The 22,190-nt window shown below is 40.9% G+C and overlaps 1 protein-coding gene across 1 annotated transcript in view; it reads left to right on the top strand.

Annotated features, from left to right (window-relative positions):
- Positions 1-677: 677 nt before the first annotated feature.
- Positions 678-22,190, top strand: part of RASGEF1B (RasGEF domain family member 1B) — a 58,954-nt gene continuing 37,441 nt past the window's right edge. Inside the window, exon 1 of the mRNA XM_065634271.1 lies at positions 678-811. Within this exon, the coding sequence (XP_065490343.1) occupies positions 800-811 (12 nt within the window). The 5' untranslated portion in view covers positions 678-799. The remainder of the gene's footprint in view (positions 812-22,190) is intronic.

Raw genomic sequence — 22,190 nt, 5'->3', positions numbered from 1 at the left:
AGGTCCTTCAGCAGAAAAAAAAAAAAAAAGCACATGGAGTCCTATTTTTCCTTTGTTTCTCCATAAAAAAGCTGTATGCATGAAGCAGAAGGTCACTCAGACAACTAAACAGAGTGCAAATAAATTTGCCTCCATCCATATGAAAATGGAGAAATAATGGGGGGAAATCGTGAAGCAGAACTATGTCACCCTAGAGGCTGAAACACAAGGGCACTGTTGCCCATTACCACAAAATCAGTCAAAATGAGCTGCAAAGTCTCCTGAGTGCTTTAAAAATGATTCAATGTCAGGATGGGCTTTTAACTTCACAGATTTTGGTAACACCATTTATTGTAAATTGACTTCTAGCATATGGCATTCTGTGTGAAAGGTCTCTGCAAATTTTGACTTAGAGATGTGAAGCATGAGTCTCTAGGAGCAGGGGTTCTTTTTGGCAAGTTTATTTATAAAACCCCTGGTGGCTGCTGAGTGAAAGATACCGCATGGCAGCAAGTGACTCTGAAGGGGGGAGTACTGGTGTAGCTGGTGCCTGGTTTCTGTTTTTCCACAACATTGAACTGTTCCAGCCTCGGGTCAATAAACCTGAGTGTACTGACTGTATCAGTCAGTTTTATTATTAGCCGAGGGTTACTCTTGGGCACTGGATATTTACAGAGCCAAGTAAATACATAGCAAAAGGAGACATCAGGCATAACTCCTAATGGGTGTGCATTTGAAATGTGCTTTTTCACCGAACCCTGTTGTAACACTGCACTCAGCACCTGGAAACGACTGAGAAGATGCACGAAGTGGAGCAGTCATGTTTGAGGAGGTAACAAGATTTTGAGTGTCGGTTTGCTCTGTTACAGACGTAGGTCCGAGGGGACTTCTGGGTCTCAGCCTGGATCTCTGTAAGAACTTGTAAGAGTGTTGAGACGCGCTTGGCATCTAAATTTTAAGATGATCTCTTATGTAGATAGGGCCATCACATGATGTCAAGGAAACATTTGAAATGCTGCAAACAGGCAGGGATAGCCCAACTTGTACTGGAATTCCGGCCAAAGAGATGTTTAGCTCCAGAGGCACTCTCCACACAGCAGATTGTATACTGTCAAAAATTCCTTTGGGCCTTGGGATTTCAGCATGTCCTGAAGACTTGGTTACGCGCCAGAGATCTCTGCTGCTTATTACTGGCCTCTGTGGAAACATTTCTTCTTAGCCCGACTCCAGCAGCACTAGCTCCCTGCCAGTCTTGTGCAGTTGGCATGATGCCATGTCCTGTTATTCCTTGGCTGTTTTAAAGTGCACCATTTCAGGAGCTTTCAGCCAGCCCTACTCACAGATGTAGTTCGAGGTGTTACCTTTGTGTAATGTTTTGATGCTACTATTGGCTTTGCAATGAATCTTAATTCAAACTAGATTAAATACAAATATAAGTATTTATTTCAAGTGTAGAAAATACAAATCCCACTGGGAGGAAAAAAAAAAAAGATGAGTTCTATCTGCTTATAAAAGGATAACACCTAAAAAAATGTCCCTTCTGTATTTGGTTATTGTGTTGTAGGTGCTTTCTGGCCCTACCTCCCTGGAAGCTGATGACCTAGCTGTAGTCTAACTAGATTTCTCAGAGAAGGCTGTTTACTGGTGCAGCATATTTGCTTTCTAGTCCTTCTATCTTTCGGAAGTTTTCCAGAGGCTCCATTTACATTCCATCCTTTTTCTGCAGAACTTGTTCTTTTCTCGCTGCTGATGGCTATGACACCTCCTGGGAAATCTAAATATTTCACTGGAAAATCATCTATCACTTTCTGGATGTATTAAGAAGTTTCTGAGTCAACAAGGGGTCAAACTTTCTTCTGTTTCACCCCATACGCCTACTCTCCTGGAGAATACAGTGTGTCATATGCTTCTGTCAATATTTATATCAGCTATAAGACTAAATGCAAACAGCCAGAAGTAAGAATGAATTAATGGCGCTCATTTCTGAGACTTCGATGTGGTCAAACATGCTAATGATCAAATTTCCACTTGACTGATAGCTTGGGCAAAGGGAGCCCCTCACAGTCTGTCTTGGGAGGCTGTATTTTTAAATCCAGAAGTCTGTGCTTCCTTCAAGTGTGTCACTTTGTTGTGTCACGGGTGTAAGATTTGTAGCACTGTGTATAACATGAGCATCCATGTTGTTTTGCTTGTGTTGCAGATTGTGTGTACAAGCAGTGGGAACCAGGTAACTGTTTTCTGTCTTATAATCAGGAATATTGGTTGTGATAAGACTGGCATGGTGAGTCCCTGTATTCAATGTTCAACTTAAATTTGCCAATTGCAAAGCATTCACTTGCAAAGCAAACACTTGTAGCGTTTACTTTTTCAAATTTAAAAACCCAAACAAAACACACAAGCAAAAAATCTAGAAACTCAAACCAATGCTTGTTCACGATGATCTCTCAGCAGAGCTGTAGTGTTTGAGGTAGACCTGAGTTTTCATGTATAAACGTGGAAAAAGAAGCACAGAAAACAGTGCACAGTACTATAATTTCTGCTTAGGAACACTTAAAGGGAAGTGGGAGCACTGTGTAAAACACTAGTTTTCATTTCTCAGGGGCTTTGTGTGTGTTGTATTTCTGTTTCTGCATCATGTGAACTCCCAGTAGCTGGGTTTTGCTTTGTGTTTGAATGAAACCAAACCTTTCAAAACAAAGCTCAGATTAAACTGCTCATTTTCATCCTTTATGTGGTTTGATCATATGAGGTTAACATATTTCCCATGGTTTCTAGCCAAAAGCATTAAGGTTCTTCTGAAACTCAGTAAACATTCATGGGAAATAGGGCTCAGATTTTGAGGTGATTTCACTGAAACAGGACTGAATTTCAGGGTTATAACTGAACCACAGCGTGTAGTGGAAAACACCTGTTTGGTTAAGTTCCTTGTCTACCTCCTGGATATTTAACTTGACGATTTAACTAGCATTTCTGTGCTTGGAAGTGGTAGTAAAACATCATTATGGTACCATCTGCTATCACCCCTTGAGCAAAGAAAAGCAAAGGGCAATCCAAAACCTTGTTCCACAAGAACATGAAGCAGTTGCTGGGTTTTTTTCTTTCCCTTTGTTCTCTGGTGCTATGCTGTTTTCTGACCATGGGGAAAGTTTCTGCAACAGAAAATGCACTTTGGTTGGTTGTTTTGAATATTTGGTGTTCAATACAAATCAGCTTTGAGTCTTGGATGCTGCTGTTGGGCTGAAATGAATGGGATAGGCCATCTTTTCTGTGAGTATACTTGAGGTAGCTTGGTGATCTTCACTGTGGTGCAGACATCTGACCAGGCAAAAGGAGCCATTGCCCTGGAATGGCTGTGTCAGGATCAGTCCTGCCAGGTGCTGGACATTCTGGCCTCCATCCATCAAAGTAGTCCAGGAACACACAAAATATCCAAGAGACTTCATTACAGACAGAAACTGTACTCTTTAGGTTAGAAGGATAACCTTGGCTGGAGTGAAGCTTGAATGCTGAATGACTTGGAGGATAAAGTGTTGACTCATCTTATTTATGTGCATAGAGAAAAGGCAGAATCAACTGCAAGTTGAATCAGGATGGAATAAAGATTTTTTTTTAATGCATTTTTTTCGATAATCTGCTGGTGATCTCAGCAATGAACAGAGGGGTGCCAGAGACTGAAAAGGAGGAAGGGAGGACTTTCTGGGTGAGTCAATATTGTCAGCTTGCATTTTAACATACTTAGTATAAATATCTGAATTGAGTAAGTGTTTTTAGCTCAGTGTTCTCTCTTGGCTGAAACCAAATGGAACTAATTGCTTTAGCATGACAACGGGTTTGGGGAGACTGACCTGCCTATACTGATCCTCTCAGGATCTTGTTATACCTTTAATTCAGGGATGCTGGCTGAGGTTGTGTTACATTACTCTTCGCATCAAACCCCTAAGACCAAAATATGCCTGAAGTTTACTGTCAGCTGGATGCTTCTGCTAAGGTATTACTTTTTTGGGAAAAAAAAAAAAAAGTTTCTGGGGTGATACATATAGTTGAAAGTTTCTGCTGAGTGCAAATCAACAGAATAACTTGTCATCTACCTATTAATATCTGCATCCTCCAGAATTACAGCTCTTTAATCTTGGCACAGTACATGCAGTATAGTTGCCTGTAGAGACTTTTTGGCTGTATGTTACTTCCTCAAAATAAGTTGATGATACAAAAAATCTTCTCAAATCACTGTTGCTTCCCAGTGGGAATGGACTTAGCAGTTCCTTGTGCCACAGCTTATGGTTTTGAGGGGAAAATCCTGCTCCTGCTGTAGTTGCATGCCATGCATGTAGTGCGAATTTAACAAAGTGCTTTGGCAAGACTGGTACACTCAGAGGAAATCAAATCCGTGCTTTGAACAAATTTTATTTATGCCATCCTCTCTACCAGTGCAGTCTGGGCTTCTAAAACTCATCTTCTGCCAGTATAACTGTGCCTAAATAAAGGCTTCTTTTTGGCTTAGTGGGGATGTCACCACCACACAGCCTTGGTGATTTGACTGTACTGGCAGAGCTATTTAGAATAGCCAGCTATACCAGGATGCTGGCCAGACATTAGGGAGATGTAAATGGCAGTTAGCAGCTTACTGAACATCAGAGTACATGCTCAGAACAACTCGTCCTCGCATTCCTGCCATCACTTTAAGGATGCGATTTCATGGCCGCCTTAAATTGGTCTAGATGTATATGCTGCTGCCAAAAGGCTCATAGTTCTGGACCTCTCAGTGGCTCTGCCACCTTAAGTGGCTTCAGGCTAGGTGTTTGTCTTCAGTTGTGGCGAACAGCACAACTGCTGGTGAGACAGAAGAGTGAAATGGATTGGAAGGCTCACCCAGAAGTTTTCTTGTCAGTTCTTTCCATGCCCAAGCAGTGTTCCTGCCACCACTTCCCAGACAAGCTGTACTGGTACAGCCGCAGGCCAGGGATGAGCCGGGAATGTTGTGAGCTGGTATTTGCATTCAGAAAAATGGCTGTGGCAACAAGGCTTTTGGCTCTTTTCATGAGTTTCAAGATGGGTTAGTTTCCTCTGTACCTGCTCCAAGTGCACAAATACAAGGCTGCTTGTTCTATTATTTACAGTATTTCTGTGCTGATTGCCGCTGACCTCAGCTGAATGAGTGCAGATTTGCTGTCGTCTGTGTGAGTGATGATGATCAAACAGCCATGGTAAATGTGATACCAACTGTCAAGATTTAATCATCATATGAGGTAAAACATATCCCACTAATGATACAACCTAAACACAGGATGCCGTTTTGCATGCATCACTGTCAAATGCTTTAATAGTTTTAGTCAGAAGGTATTTCAGTGATTACAAACTGCTTGTGATTAAAATTAGTACAATTACACTAAAGGAATGGGATTTGTGTAGTTGCCCAAAGACACTTTTGGAAAAATAGAACTAAATTTTCTCTATAAAGGATTAAACAACCCTAAGACAAAGTTCATTTGAAGGCTTGTGTCAGTATCAATCCCAGTGAGCCATGTGTTTTCTCTTCAGTCTGTTTGCTTCTTTACATGTTGTTAAAGAAAATCTTTCCCTTTTAAATACAGACTTCCAAACATAAAAATAGCATGCCTGCCAAGAAGAAAGATCATTTTTATTTGTGAAAATAACCAAAGAAGGATATGGAGCAGAAATATGCATTTTTTTTCCCACTCTAGTATTAAGAATGTGTTTATATGTTGTTTTTTCTGGACAAAAGTGGAAAAACTTCAGTACTTTTCCCCAACACCTAGGGACAGTTACTGAAAATTGGCAAGTTAATAGGATCTGGACTGATTCAGACTAAGGCCGCAGAGTTTAAGGGACACTGATTCTGTGCTAACTCCTGCCTAACTGACACTCTCCTGCCCAAATTCTGGTGCTGTTATTAGGGGAGAAGAGCTGCTGCTGCAGGAATGAGGACTGGGCAATCTGAGACCATATAAGGTAGAGTTGTTTTCAGAGAACAGCTCTCCAGAGCTTAGTTCTCCCCTTGTACCTTTAACTGTAGAAGGTAATTTGTTTATAGGGCTCGCAAGCTGTAACGTGGGAGGCTTAGCAAAGTAGCCTGTACGTTTTCATTCAGTCCATCTGAAGGCAAGAATTTCTTTGTCAAGTAGTTGAGGGGACAAGAAGAAAACCAGATTCTGGTCCTCTGGGTTTCTGCTTAAAAAGACAAGATATACAGCTCCTGGCCTCAATTCTTTGCCTTGATATTGAGGCAATGCACGCTCTATTGACTTCAATTCATATTTCCTGGTAACTCGTATTTTTCTTGAAATCTCAGCTTCTGAAATAATAAACTTACATGAGAATCTTAGTTTACATTTTTGCTTTGTTTTTCTGAAGCAGCAAAGGCATTAAAAGTCTCCAAACTATTGGCTAGCAAGCCTCGAAAACACTAAGATGACTAGATGTATTTAAAAATGGATTAGTGAGGAAATGAAGTAGAATTTATTTTTTTTAATTGGGCTCCAGCTTCTGTTTCTTAGAAATATTGCTTATTCTTTTTGACTAGTTAAAGGTAGAAATGTTCTAGTTCTAGCTTTCTTGTACCAAGGAACATTTTCGCTGTTTTTAGCTCTCTTTCTCTAAGGCATTTGGCATTGTTGCTTCACTGACAGCTTGTCATAAGTTTCAGCCTGTGATGCTTTTGTATTTCTCAGAATCTGCTTTTCTTTTCAGTTCCTCTTCCTTCAAGCTTTCTCTTAACTCTTCAGGGATTCCCCAGAACAGAGTCTTCCTTGCTTGCAGAAATAATTAGGAAATAATCCGAAAGACTTCCCTCTCCAAAACTTTTTGACAAGTGCAGGATTGTTAGTTCTTTGATAGAAGGGGATTCTGAAGGTGAAGCATGTGTGTGTGTGGCTGGGGGACGATGGGAGGGGAGGTGACTGGAAAGTTGAGATGCAGGGCAGGGGTGTATGCAGTTGTGTTTCGATTTATGAATAATCTTGCAGAATACTTTGAAATTTGGTAGTTCTTAGGCACAAGATTGTAATTGCTGCCTTCCTATTGACTTCCACAAAGCTATGTGAATTTGTATTAGCTGAAGACGACTCAATGGGCAGAGAGCAAATTTCAGTTTATTTAGCTAGGAGATCGACTGCTGAAAGGAGCTCTTGTACTTGCCTCTGTCTCATTAGCTACTTGAGTTTTGGTATTTGCACCCACTGCAATCTCACATGGCTTTCGGGTCCATGACAGGTTGCATCCCACCTAACTGAGGTTGCAATGTTTCAAGAATGTGTTCAGATAAATCAGATTATAGCCCCTGTATCAAGTCTTTTTTTCCCTCTGACAAGCCTGTACTGGAAGTCTTTGTTACAGGCATTACTGCAGCTCTCCAGTGTTCTACGTAGCTGTGCTTCCTTTGTGAAAAAGCCTCATTGTCCCTGAGAAACTCTGTCTTATTTGCCAGATGCCTCATAGCAAAGGGTGTATTATTCTCCTTGTATGAAATGTATCTGTTTTTCAGGCTCTGAAGATATATTCAGAGCATACCTATGCAAATGGATTCCCTTCAGAAACTTAATCCTGAGCTCTCTGAAGCAAGTGTAAATAAACAAGGAGGGCCTCTCAGATTCAATATTTGAGCAGCAAGACCTGCTCATGGTTAGTATTCGTGTATTCAGTTTAGTGTTTGATACTCCAAGGAGTTTCCAAACCTGTTTTTCCACAAGCGCTGCATACATCTAGGCTTGCCGGTTATCTCAAAGTTTTGGTCTCCAAAATCTCCCAAGCATGGAGGCTGATGTAAAGCTCCTTATCTTTTGTCCACAGGCATTATTGTGGAATGACAAGTGGAGAACACTGCAGGCTGTCTTACTTGGTGGTACGTTTTCCTCACACATGCATGGGTATGTCTACTGCAAGGACATTGCTCTGAGCAATGTGAAGATTGCTTGATAGTCTTTCTTTATTTGTTGCAATACAGTTCTAGATGTCATTAAATTCAAAACATATTAGAAATTTCTGGTAAACATTTAGCTTCTCTTTGAAATGCAAAAGTATGTATCATAGCCCTGTTCCATGAAAGCTAGCAACAGTGTCTTCGGAGGCTTGGGAGGAAATTCATGTGGAAACAGTGATACATTTGGAATACTCTCCTTCATTTTGGCTGCTGCAGAAGTGCCTGCCAAATTCTATGCTTGAAGAGGTTAATTAATAAAATCTAATCAAAGAAAATTAGTAATGGCTATTCTGATAGTTATGTGAAGAGTTATAAATAAGGTGCTGCTCTGAAAGGTGAAGGCTATCATGTTAAACCAGCTCCTTGACTTCTCTTTGCATTTAAAAGTGTCAGAAGTGTGAACAACTGACAAAACATTTCCAGTGATTTGATTCTAAAATGTCCAGCTCTGAGATTGCCCTGCCATCAGCATCAGGTCCAGTGGTTGTGAAGTAAGGTAACTTACACAACATAGAAAACCTAACCCAAAATCTGAGCGCCAGACTTGATTGGAAGTGAAAGAGAACATTACCCCTATCCATGCAACAGCCTTTCTCTGGGACTTCCTCAAAATGGAATTCTTGAGTCTCTCAGCTATCACCAGACTATCTGATTGATTGATCAACTCTATGTTTATGCAAAAAGATCAAAATGGAAAAAAATGTCTTTCAACTGATACCATTCTGAATTTGTTTTATCTTTACTAATTTTCAGTGGCAGAACTGAAAGCAGAGTTTGAGTGGTAGTTAATTTATTTTGTCTCTACATCTATTTGCAGTGAAATTAAGAGTAACCTTTTGTCTCCTCCGGTGTTCAAGTTGTTTTCACTCAGAGTTCAGCAGCTAAGAGGGGCAAACATTGGAAGAAGGGATGGATGCTACGGAATTACTTGAAAACCTGATATTTCCAAGGCACTCTCGCTGAATGATCTTGTGGAACTGAATTATTAGCAGATGTAGGATTTGTCCTTATTGCAGTGCTGCATTGAGCATGGCCTCTGGCTCCACTCTTGCCATGCATCAAGCTTTACTTGATCCAGAGGATCCTAACAGACCTACCGATAGAAAAAGTTTGAAGGCTGGTCACTGCTGTCCCCTGGGATACCTGTGCAGTGGGAATACGGCCACTCTGTGCAGCTCAGTGGTGTTTGTGCAAAATAAGAATGCTGCCACCAGGGTCAACTCTCGAAAATGTACTATCTGTGGATAACTTCAGCTAATGCTGTGTTGTTAAAATACCTTTAAGGACAAATAGATGATTTTGAGAAGTGTGTTTATAGTGGTGTTTGTGAGTAGCCCCTCACATGCAAACTTTTGAAGCATTTTGTTAACTGATGGTTTTTTGCCTCTGAGATGTCTTAGGTGAATCCTGAAAACCTCTCATGTCACACACAACCTTTTTGCCACAGCATCTCAGTGATGTGTTCAAATGCACTCAACTCATTACAAGCCAGATGAGCTTCCCAACACCTTGTGCTGTATTTGAATTAGCATGGTTAGGAAGGTACGCGTTGTGTTCAGGACTTTTGAGGATAGGTAGATAGCCTTACTGTAGTGACGTGTTCATTGACTCTTAGCATCAAGATGGGCTGGTGGTGTGTGCTCTTGAAGATCCCATTTCATAAGTTGCATTGATCTCCTGTTGCCTGCTGGATTTTTTAACGGTTCCAGCCACTTCAGCTAAATCTCAGCAGAGGAGACTGCATGACATCTCCTTAACATGTGAGCACAAGCCCACAGTTTGCCAGCAGTTCTGTTCTTGTGACTTACAGTTCATTTACCCTCCTGAGTGAGATGTTTTCATCTCACTTTGGTGATATGAACTACAGAGATAAAATTCTTTCAGTACTGTTTTTTGTCTCATCATTCAATATATATTGGACAATGTAAAATAAAGAATGGTTTCCTGATGAGGAAACTCATCCAGGACTTTTGCCTCTGAAATTAGTGGAGTGAACTCACTCCAATTAACTTGCTGATTGCCAGACTGACACAAGTCTGCTTGAGAAAGAAAATATGGACAGCAAGGGACTGTATAGGTAGAGAAGCTCTCTGATGATAGAAGACAAAAATATCACTGTGGTAAGGATGCAGAATGTAATTTTTTGAGTGATATAGCTTAGTTTATTTTGGAGTTTAGACCACTCAATTTTGATTAAATTTGATTTTCTGATAAACTTAGTATTATTTACTTTCTGTTTAGTGGTTTCTGCTTGGAGGCAAGTAAAACAAACTCCTTATCTCTGGGAAAAGGGGCACCTGCCTTTGGAATAATAACTAGATGAAAAAGAATGCCTGCCCAGCAGATGTGCAAAGATGGGGAACCTGGGAACCAGTAAATACGGTAGGAATGAGAAGTAAAGAGTAGTCCTTCTAGGCTGGGTATTTTTTATTTGATCACTGAATTTACATGCCTGTAAGCCAGATGGATCTGACAGGATCAGATAGTCTGTAGGTCTGCGTTTAATTTTCCGGTTTGTGCTTTCCCAGTTTGCATGGTGGGGATCCACAATCCAGCTGCCATCAACTTACATATCATGACAAGATTTCTGAAGCCTTCTCAGACATGTACATGTGCTTTTGCTAAATCCAGTTAGCTGTTGTGGTTGAACTCTGGAAAATAAGGCGAGGAGTAAAGAGTGTGACAAGAAGTTGTCCTTCAATTCCAAACAGCATTGGAGAGTTTTGGACATATGCAAAGCAGTTAACTCCCGAATTTACTCTTAAAATTTCTGGAAACCTTATTACATCCTAGGAGTCCTAGGGGTAGATGGAGCCTATGTCGACTTCAGAATGGGAGCTCTAGTCTGCACTGCGGTAGTTACTGTCATGACAGTAGTTGCAATACAAAACAAAGTGAACTTGGGAACTGGTACAGATGGGTTTTGTTACAGAGTCTGACTTGACATAACTTAAAGAGTGAGGCCTGCAAACTCTGCTGAATTTTCTTGGAAGCCCATATGTTACTTGAAGGGGCATTAGAAAGAAGCACCTGGTCTGACCTGGAGAGTTTGCTAAAGCACCTTAAGCCTACATATGACAATCTGTATCCAGCCCATATGTTGGCAGATGTAGATCTAGGCTTGCAGGGGGAAATGAGGTTGTTGCATGGGAAGGGGGACGTGCCCTGTAAAATTTTGAAAGTTGCCTTCATGCTGTCTAGCAAGTTTTTCCATTGCTTTCTATGGTGTAAGTGTATTTGCTAACCAATGTGTTATTTCATCAGTTCCTCTTTCTGCTAGGAATAGCAGTGGCAGCTGGCACAGGACTTCTCAGGGTTATTGGGAGGCAATTGCTGATTGAAGACTGGAGAGAAACTGAGATGGTACCTTGAGAGACAGCACAGTTCACCTTGGTGCTGACATACGCACACTGTCATTGGCGGAGCAGCTTGCCATATCCTACCCCTGAGCAGGACTGGAAGGTGTTGAGGCTGAGCAAAACAGAACCTGTCAGAGCCCACAGTTCTGGGCATGGCTACTATAGACGCAGGCTCATCTCCCTCTGGCATTAGCTAAAGGACAGTAGTCATGCCCAAGATTGAGTACGAAGTCTATAAAGCGTTAATGACGGGACTTAGAGCCATTAAACCCCGCCATTAAACCCCACCACATCTTGCATCCTGGGAGCCAGCTGATGCTGCAGCATCACAGTGTGCCATTCAGTCTGGATCTGGGTTACAGGAATAAAACTTCCCCTGTATGCCCAGAACACAGACAGAGTTTGGGAACTATTAAACCAAAGGAAGTGTATGATGGAGAAGGAGGCAGGCTTTCAAAGGAAGTGTGCGGTCGGGTGGTAAAACTCGAGCAAAGCAAGTATGTGATATCCAGAAGGGATCGGGACACTAATTGGATTCACATGTCACAACAAAGAGTAAGAGAAAGAAATCTGCTCAAATATGGGCAGAGTGAGCTGCAGCATTAGGGAGTCCCAGTGTGACTTTCACACAGATCCTCGTCCCTCAGAAGCAGGAATTCAGCTCCATCTCTCTAGGAGCTCCCTCTAACTGCTCAGAAGCCTTCATGTAATCCCTTAGCCAGAAACCTTCCCCAGTGCGTTCTGCAGACTACAGGCCACCAAGTGTAAACCCCTCACAGTCAGGATTCAGTGCTTTCTTGTTGTTGCCTTTTCTTGTTTTTATTTCTCATTACTTCTGCATGGCTACACATGGTCTCAGGAAATAGCTAGAGACAGTGATCCCATTAAAAGCAAAGCAATCACCTCTTCTGTTCTGTGGTACAATTTTAGCCAGGAATTCCTGAGTTCCCTTCCTGCACGTTGGAGGCAGTTGCACGTGGAGGACCTGGCATTCTGTTGCAGTGTGCCCTATAGTTATATAAGGCAATGTAACTTGTTGTGGTAGCTTCAGAACTCTCATCCCCGATTTTTTGCACTTAAGGAATGGTTCGTCTGTCTGCTTTGCAAAGGCAGTAATGAAAATGAAAAATATATCCCAAAGAATATTGCATTTTGTGAGCCCCTGCACCTCTCTTTGCTTAGTTGCATATGCCACAGAAAACCAATTGGTTCCATTTAGAGCTACTGAGAAGAACTACATGGGAAAAGATTGCAGTTTTTGAAGTTGCTTCTATTATTCTTGCACAATTTGAATAGTCTCATTTTTTCATGTGCTGCATGAATTTTAAAATCAGAAATGTCTATGTAACTTGAAGTTTCACTGTCCTTACTACCATTTTCACACACACACAAAAATTGCTGCAAATGAAAATGTTTATAAGTACAGTCAATTAAAGAAAGCTTTGAAAAATCCCAGCCAGCAGATTAGGGTTTGTTTTTTTTTTTAAATGCTTTTGAATTAGCTGTCATATTTCAATGAAAATAACTCCATAGGAAGTCCGCCACATATAGCTCTGTATATTTTTTGCAGAATAACAAGATTTTCTTGTTTCTGAAATAGTAGCTGGATGACCACCCAAGTCCTAAAAATCAGTACCACTGACATCAGGAAAATAATAACCAAAAATATTATGCTGAATCTCTCACCAGTATAGCTACTTAACAAATGGTAAAATATCAATTAAAACGATGTTTTATTTTCTTGTGTTCTTTTCTAAATCCCAGCATGGTAAGTTCTTTACATGAGTGCATTATGTCAGTTGAAAGCACTTCTAGAGATGGGAAATCCCTGTTTATTGTTCAGTAGCTCAGAATTAACAGTAACAGTCATTGTTGCAGCAATGCCACAAACTGGAAGGGGAGAAAGCAATCTTGTAATTTATAGCAAGCCTTCTCTGAAAGTGTCTGTCTACTTGAATTTTAATGCTGGCGTAAACAGGAATAAATTGTTCTCCACAGGTTACAAATCTCTCCTATTAAAAAGGCACATGAGATCTGCAGAGTGAAAAGGGTGGTTTGGGAGGGCAAAACAAAATCATCCTAGTCTTCCAGGCCTGCTGTACTCTGGCAACACTTACAGGCAGAAACCAGTTCTCAGCCAGGACACCCCTCCTGATCTAAGCAACTTTTTTGACCTGCCAGCTACTGAATTGAAAATTAAGAGCCCTCCTGTTGTATTGCCTCACTTTTCTTTCTGCTTCAGCTGCCCTTTCCAATAAAATGCCAGGAAAGTGATTTCCACCCCCACCCCCCCCCCCAGAAATGCACCATTAGCTGTTGTACAGATGTGCAATAGTAACATGTGGTGGTGACGGATGGAGGGACAGGGAGGTGCGTGAAGAGAATCATGCTATCCAAGGCAGTGTGGTAAACTCACATACTGGATGCAAGCCGGATTTGGAAATCTGCACGAGGCAGAAGGAAAGCCAGGAATTTTGCCTGCCTTCTGTGAGTAATAAGTTACCTGATATCAGGTGGTGGTGTAGAAACTCATGGTCCGTGTCTTGAGCTAAGCTATTGTGTTCAGCAGTTTTTGTGGTCTGTGACCCTCTGTTGTCTCTGGAAGGGAAGGTGATCTTGTCATTAGCAAGTCAGTCTCAGTGTTAGAAGACCAGAGCTTAAAAATGCTTGAATGATTCACAGGTGTTTTCTTAATACAGATACCTAGTTCTGAGAGCTCCAGCTAAGAGAGCATCCTAACTGAGCACTGATCTCTTGAGCAGTGTGTTTCTGAGGAAGCAACTGGGCACCCTCTGTGACTGCTGCTGCCAGGACCTAAAGGAGAAGGGTGTGGAAGCCATAGGCTTAATTCCACTTATGGAATATTAGTTTCTCACTGTGTTAATAGTGACTTGTAACCTCTAAAGAATGTTTGGAGAGCTGGACTGGTTAATATGCTGGACTAAACTTGAATTAAACTTTATCACCTATTTATCTTTCTTTGAGTAGGGCAATTTGGGAAATTATGTCCCCCTGTTTCACCTGGGTATTTTTATCTCCCCTTTAAAGCAGATCAATTTGACAACTTCAGAGGAGTATAAAATAAATGTTTGTAAGGCCTTGACCAGAAATTAACTATTTTCATACCACCATATGACATGATTTTTATATTCCCCAGTAAAGACAGTGCTTGCTGTTGAGTAAAAACTTTTAATCATTTTTTAAGACAACAGTACTAGTAGCAGTGCCCCACTGAGGATTTTGTTCCTTTGGATGACTGAAACAAAACCCCTAAAAGCTTTCTGGGTTGTTTCTGCTGGGTCTGATCATAATGTGTAAAGTCCATTGCTGCCTGGTCCTATTGTGAGTACAGCAGATTGGAATGATGCACCTGAGCCACAGGTGATGGAAAAGCCACCTCTGTAACAGGTGGTGATGGAGCTGTCTTGTTCAATTTAAATCAGACACAGCTCTTTTGATGAGATATAGAGTATGGTTTTGGTTTTTCTGCTTTCCACAGAAGAACACACAAGAAGTCTGATGGTAACTAGCACCAGCTGCTGGACTCATGAATTTTTAAGAAGGGCTTTCTGGCAGCCACACTAATATCTTTAGCCTGCATATTGGTGCTCTGCAGTTATTTTTGTATTGTCAACACTGCAGATGGGCGATTTGTTGCAGCACTGACTGCAATTTAAAGTTATGGGCTCCTACAAAGGCTCTTCTACTTGTCAGTGTTTTCGCATTTGCAGGATCTTTTCTGCTCAGGATAATGCTTGTGCATAGAATAATTATGGAAGGGAAAGGAGCCCCAGGACTCAGTTATAATATCAGTTTTAACACCAGTTGAGTTTCTTTACATCTTAGTAGTGGTTCTAGCTTTCAGGTTCGTGGAATTTTTCACACCTGTGGCTTCTGTGAAATGGCTTCTAAAAATGAGTGTCACCAAGAGGTCACTCTTAAATGACTGAAATCTCAGTCCAAATGGGCCCGTATGATGCTCTTCAGCAGTACAGAAGGACAAATTGAGTTCTCCTTTATGTGCATCACTTGCATGCCTTCAAGACTCGCAATGGGAAAGCTGTAAGTTTTGTAGCTCAGAGGTTGCGTGCAGGTAGATGAAAGCAGAATCTATTCTGCAGAATGCTTAGGAGGTCTGTCCGTAAACACTCCTGGAAAGAAATCCCACAGGGCTCAAGCCAGTGGGTTCATCTTACGGTCATGCTATATTCTTCTCCATGATGTTTCTTGAAATACGAATTCTGTGCTTTTCACCTCCAACTCCATGGCATTATAGAATACCAGAATCTAGAGCGAGTTCCTCCTCTAATCAAGTTAAATAATTAAAGCTATTGGGGTGACCATTAACTGATGGTATAACCATCTCCCCACTTTGCTAGCATTGTTTTTATTTCCAGAGGCTGTGTCCTACCAGTAATCTGCAGCTCACTCTGATGCTGTGAAGGTTGGTGGTTGCAGTTGTAAAGGAGGCTCGTAAATGGTCTCCTAACTGTTGGAAACTGCCTTGGGAAGTGTTTTTAATTTCTGGTTCTATTTTTTGAAAGCACACCAAACTCTCAGTGTGCATTATGATGTTCTTGCTTTGGAGCTGTGCATAGCTGTCAGCTACATAGAAATACACTGGGTTTGCCCTGAAGAGCTTACCCTGTAAGAAATTGAAAAAGGGAAATGGGGGCATAGAAGGGAAATGATGTATGTACAGCCACAGAAAGCATCAGTGACAGAGTCCGGAAAAGAATTTTGCTCCTTGCTTTCTAGTTCAATAGACCTATCAATACCCATTGGCAACATTATCTCCAAGGTTTCATGAAACATCTTTTCCTTTGTCCATGTTTCCCGACAGACACACACCATTCGGTTGTGTTTCTCTGCAGTTCTGATTTACATCCTCTGCAGGGTAGAGGAGGCCCGTGATGTTTTTAAAACTGGAGTGTGCTAATCTGTCATATACTCTAGGAAAACTGTGTGTAATCACCTACCTGCCTTTGCTTTTGAAGCTGCTCAGTAGAGGCTTGGGTCTTTTCAATGTGAGCAACCCAGACATTTTTAGCAGACTTCCATGCACATGGATTTCACACAATTCCTTGCTGGCGTTCTTCCTGTTTGATTACAGCACACCTGTACAGAGCTTAAACTGTAATAAAATGGTTTAGTGAAAACTCTGCATAATTATTTCCTCATAGGTACTGCAATCCTCCTTAATTTTCTTCTGCAGCCTGGAGTTTTGTTGTTGCTTTTGTGGTTGGACTTAATTTTTAGCCAGTCCACCCTTGTATTTCCAAATGCTCTCCCTCTTTCCCTTTCCCAAAGCATAATATTTGAGGGCATTTCTTAAGAAGTGGGAACCTTCTTAGAGCTTTGTGCTGCCTTAAAATACTTTTAAGGATAACCTCTACTCTTTGTAAGCGAGTAACGCAAAAAAAAGGCTGTATGTCCTTGCCTGTATGCAGACAGAGGAGACCTTGGAAATGGGAGCCAGTGTTGACTGTTGAGCAAAAGCAAAACTCCTTTTGGCTTTGATCACATCAAACACTTGTGTTTGCCAAGACAGGCAGAAACTTCTGCATGACTATATAGAATGCCACCTGCTCGTTTGGCATTGTGAATTGCATCTAAGCCTACTGTTAAATTAATCCTCTCCTCAAGGAATGGTTATTAATTTTGCAGGACAGAGGACTCTCTTACATAGATTATTCTCAGTAATCTGTACTTATTTCTTAATTCCTTATCTCTTAATCTGAATTTAGGGAAATTCTCCCCTTTGCAAAAAGGAAGGTACAGGCCAGGCTCTTGATGAATGCAGTAATTCATGTTCATTCTTCAGCAATAGAGAGAGCTATGCTGATATATACTTGACCGTTTGACTAATGGGTGAAAATCAATGTTGTATTGAAATTCTCTAGCTGGAAGCAAATGGAAATTATTTCATGAAAATATTTTATTTACTTTGAAATGTGAAATAGAAATCACTTGAAAAAAATAATCACAAAATCTTTTCCCCATATGGTCCACAAAAAACCAGAGTAGATGTGTTCTGCTAGCTGCACTTCCCTGTTCCTAAAACAAGGCCTACATAGGTGGTGAGAGGTACAAAGCTACTGTGGATAACACCTACAGCCCCCCCCACTGCCTCTTCTTTTCCCCAAACAATTGACAGATGAGCTGAAATAACTTGATGTAAAAATAAGGTTATTTTTACATGCCTTTTTGAACCTTAAAAATACATTTGAGTCATCTATACATGCTTCTTCCTATAGCCATGAAATTTGGGTAAAACCAAATGAAGGAAACCTTAGATTTTTTTTTTTTTTTTGCTTTATAAAATTTCTTTCAATGCAGGGAAACAAATATTTTCATGCTGTAACATTTCTGATAAAATCTTTGGAGCTGGCAAATTGAACTGAATTGCTGAAAAATGACAAGATAATTCTGGCTTTTGTTGAAATGTGAAGGGTTAGTACAGTGTTACCCCAATAACCCAGAAGCCTGGAAATTTTGACACTGCTGATTTCCAGAGACCTGGTTTCAGATCGTGTGATAATAACTTCTGCATTTAGCTACTGTGGTGTTTCTAAATTCTGACGCTGTACGTACAGAAAGAGGAAGGAAATTTCTTTTAAAATTAGATTTAAAGCCTCTCTTTTTAAAAAAAAATGGTCTTTTGATAAATTCCTCCTGATTGCCTGGAAGTGATGAGAAACATCTTGTCTGAGATTATGCTCTGATAAACTAGTACAGCTGTGCTAAGTGGACGACAACAATAAAGTAATAATACTTAAACACTATTGTAAATCTGAGGAAGAAATTGCACTCTTTAGTGTAAATGTCCTTTCTTTCAGCCTGCCTCCTATATACCTGTGCTCTTTATGTGCTTTGTCTGAAGGACTGTGTAAATGCTTAACGAGACTCTCTCGGGTCAGCTCCTGTTAATGCTGAGTGTGTGCACAACAGTTTGCAGAATCTGAATCTCGGTTTCTGGCAGGGTGCTTTTCCTTTCTATTATACTGTAAGAGGGGGAAAAAGCAAACTGCTGTTGAAGGCCAGTGCACTGACACAGCAGACGAAAGTTGTAGCCTATCATGGGTGTAACAACGTGCGCGCTAAACCCATATTTAGACAAGAATTGAAGCTTGCACTATTTATTCTATTTCAAGAATGGCTGTTTTGAAGCCATTTCTGTTGCATGAAGTATCATTTAAACAGTTTTCAAATGTGTGTTACTTGCTTAATAGAATGAAATACTGAAGAGTCAAATGGTGCCCATATAAGCTACTGAGCCTGCCTTGTTTATTTTGAGACACGTGTGTGTTGATTTTCTGCCCATCAAAAGTATTGACACAATGGCAAGTCTTTGCAGTTCCACAGAGTAACAGCAGAAAAGCCATTAATAGTAACAGTTTCTACCCTCTACCCCACCATTTTTTTCAGGAAGGAAGAGTCTTAGCAGGTTTTTGCAGGTCGAGGTACTTATCCAAAGAGACAGATATATAGCCAGGGCTTCTACCTGTAGCTGGGGAAGGTTTTGTTTTGCTTAGTTGTGTTTTCTGCCTTGTGTATCCTGCCTGGTGGCCAAGTACCTCCTGCAGTCTATGAGCTCAGGAACTGCTGTTCCAAGCTGCCTGGAGAGATGCTCAGTTGGAGGCTGAGCACCAGGTATTTTTCTTGCTTTGTGTAGTAGTTGCTCTGTTGTGTGTGTGTGTGTGTGCAGGGGAGAGGGCCCCAGGAAGGTTTTATTCTGCGGTTTTTATTCTCCACCACAAGCTGGAAGGGGACAGCTGGGGACACAGCAGGCAACCTTTCAATTAAGTGAAGAGAGTAGGAAATTTTCCAGTGACATGTTCTTCCCCCCCTCTTGACCAGATACATTTGTAAAACCCAAAACTCTTAGGGAAAAGGGTATTTTTTGCAAAAACAATCTGATAACCTTCTTCCAGGGAGAAGAATTGAAGATCTGAAATTTTTCAGATATTCTACTTATTTCTGAATGTAAGAACTGTAGTTTTCTTTTTAAGCCAACCTTTGTTTTCACATGTTGGTTAATTTATTAAGGTTTTAAATAATATAAAATTTTGAATTTGAAATTTTGGCTTTTAAAAACTATGTAAAATTTGCAGTCTGAAATGTTTGGGATTGTTGGTTCATGAACATGCATTTTTTTAGGTGTGATTTCAAATCTGTGTTCTGGTTGAGCAGGGATTTTTGAAATCTTACAAATACTTGCAGAGTGGGAAAGCTATTCCCCATGCAGCTGCTGGATGCTGTGGTGACAGCTTGGAAAATGTAGATCCATTCCCTTTAATTTGACAGTGGTCATCCACCAAATTCCTTTCTCATAGGCTGTCAAACTATAACACCTTCATTTTTTTTCCTCACTGACCTGCAACTGAACTAACACCTCAAAAGTACTATAGACATTATTTTCTTAGTTTTGAGGACATCTTTTCATTTTTCTTGTATTTTCTGTTGAACTATTCTGTAAGCCTATTTTGCAGCACATAATGGTGGAAAATAAAACAGCTCGCTTCACAAAATAGCAAGCAGAGAGAAATGTGTGTTCATATTTTATCCATACTTGAAAACAAAAGTTGCGGTTTGTAAAGTCTTTGAATCTTCTGTGCACTGGTTGTGGGCCGAGATGACTGAACTCTAGCCAAAGACTTTGAGAGGGCACTGTCAAGTTTATTAAACATCTGGGAGGCAGACCAGGTTTCCTGCAAGTCATCTGGTACAGAAGCTTCTTACTATAACCAGTGCTTTGAGGTTTGTCTAAGAACCATCACTGCTGCAGGTTAAAAGGATTAATTTCCTCCATGACATAGCCTGACATGGTTGGTAAGGTTGGAAGTGACAGAAGAGAATGTCTTTCAAGCTAATAGATCACTGCACCAGAGTCCCAGACTGGCTACATGCTGGGCGCACACACAAGAGAAATAAACCAAGTGCTTGTATCAAGTTCAAGCAAACATGGTAGGATCACTTTCTCATTTTGATAATCCATTAAAATGGACACTATGTTGTCCTCATGGTACTTGCAGCACAAGACCAAAGGCAGTTCAAAGCTCTCCAATTCCAGTTCAGCAGTTTAGGGAGGGTTTATGAACATTACAAAATTCAGAGGAAGGATTTGGTTTGGCTTTGGGAAGGTTTGGTGTATTTGTTGTAATTTGAGGCTGTTGTTTTCCCCCTCAAAGATTTCCTTTGTTTCTGTTTGCTTTTTCCTGTTATTTTCCAAACCAGTGAGTCTGTTTCTCATAGCTCAGATCCCAGTTGCATTGCGGTACATGGAAAGACATTCAAAGCTTCACTGGCCCGGGATCAGGCCTCGTTGTCTGGAATAGCAAAAGGTGGGAGTTGATGCGCATAGGTGATCTGTCGCTGCAGTCACTTCTCCAGCAGCCTTTCCCAGCCCCAGGGATGGCAAAGTTTAGTGCACAAGGGGGTTTTTTTTCTGCCTGTGTGAGTGTAGTGAGTCCACAGAACATTATTATTCAAACCCTTAAACCTGTGCCAGACTGTTAATGTCTTAATGCTTATTCAAGTGTCAGGGAGTGCTCGCAGATGTCAGAGTAAATAGGAGGCTGTCAATAAGGAAATTACTTACCATTCAGAGAGTGACTGCTGCAGTCTGTCAGGTAGCACTTGAGAGGATGTCAGGCTGAAAGAAGAAAAGGGTGGGGAGGAGGAGAAGTTGTAAAGGTTTTCCTGTCTTGGGCAAGGGAGAAGCCTCCAGCAATAGACAACGTAAATCGATAACTAAACAGAAATAAAGATTCCAACATCTGGCTTTGGAATAATGCTACTAAAGGAGAGGTTTGGGGCTCTAAAAGCCTAAGGCATGTAACGTTTGCAGTTATCCACCAGGAGCAGAAGCCAGTTTACAGTCATCAGTACCCCTGTTTCTCCTGTATTCATACATCACATGTATACCATCAGACAGGGTCCTAAATGACAGCTTTTACCCATAGTTTAAAAAATAGTAATTTTTTAAGGTATGTTATTTCCTCCGAGTGGTCTGGTCTGTGGTTAGGTGTCTGTCCCAATCCCCAGGGTTCTGGCCTCCCAAACCCCCGAGGACGTGTGGATCAGGATTTGCTTCTGTTCTTGGTGTTAGATGTTCATGTGCTACATCATCTGCCTTTGAAAATGCCTCAGTTTCTTTGTCTTTAAGACAAGGTGGAATATTTTTCAAATTTGCGGGCAGGTATAAAGGTTTATTAGTTAAGATACTTCGGGGAAGTTTTATGTAAATAAACAGGAAATTTAATTATTTCACTCTGGATAGTTTATTCCTTTGGGGACAGTTAAATAGAGGCCATTAATAATGCAAGTGATTGCAATGAATCAACAGCTTCTTCTGGAGAGAAAATTTGGATTAAACCATATTGAGTTGGGATCAACTTCAGCCACTTTATGTATCTTCCAGATTGTAAGGGACATCAGGAACTACTGAAACATCATGCACATGTGTTTTGATGGTTTTGAACTTGTAATGCACCCCAATAGTACTGGCAAAATTGTGTTCCCTCGAAAGGAGACAGAGAGGAGCTGTTTTCTCCTTGTACAAATACATTTTTAAAGTAGGCCAAATCCTGACACTTTTTATTGTGGCTAGTGGTTCCCATACTGCATTAACATTGAAGGATTCAGTGAGACTCCTGGGTATGAAGTGGCATATAAACTGTCCTAAATAAAAGAGTTGCTGCTTGTCCTTGAGAGCTTGAAGATGCTTTTCTAACCTAATTTCAGGCTTATCTGACTCGGTAGCTTACAGATACCTCACACTGGCCAGACTTGTGGAAAGGTCGAGATAATCCACAGTTAGATGCAAAGAAAGAGTGAAGCTGGTTGTCCTCCTCAGATTGACATTGTTACAAGCCAGTGGTATTTCATGTTCACTGCCTCACACAGAAGCTTCC

This window comes from Caloenas nicobarica, chromosome 4, assembly GCF_036013445.1.
Source record: "Caloenas nicobarica isolate bCalNic1 chromosome 4, bCalNic1.hap1, whole genome shotgun sequence".
NCBI classification, from domain to species: domain Eukaryota; kingdom Metazoa; phylum Chordata; class Aves; order Columbiformes; family Columbidae; genus Caloenas; species Caloenas nicobarica.
This window is presented reverse-complemented; position numbering and strand designations above follow the sequence as displayed.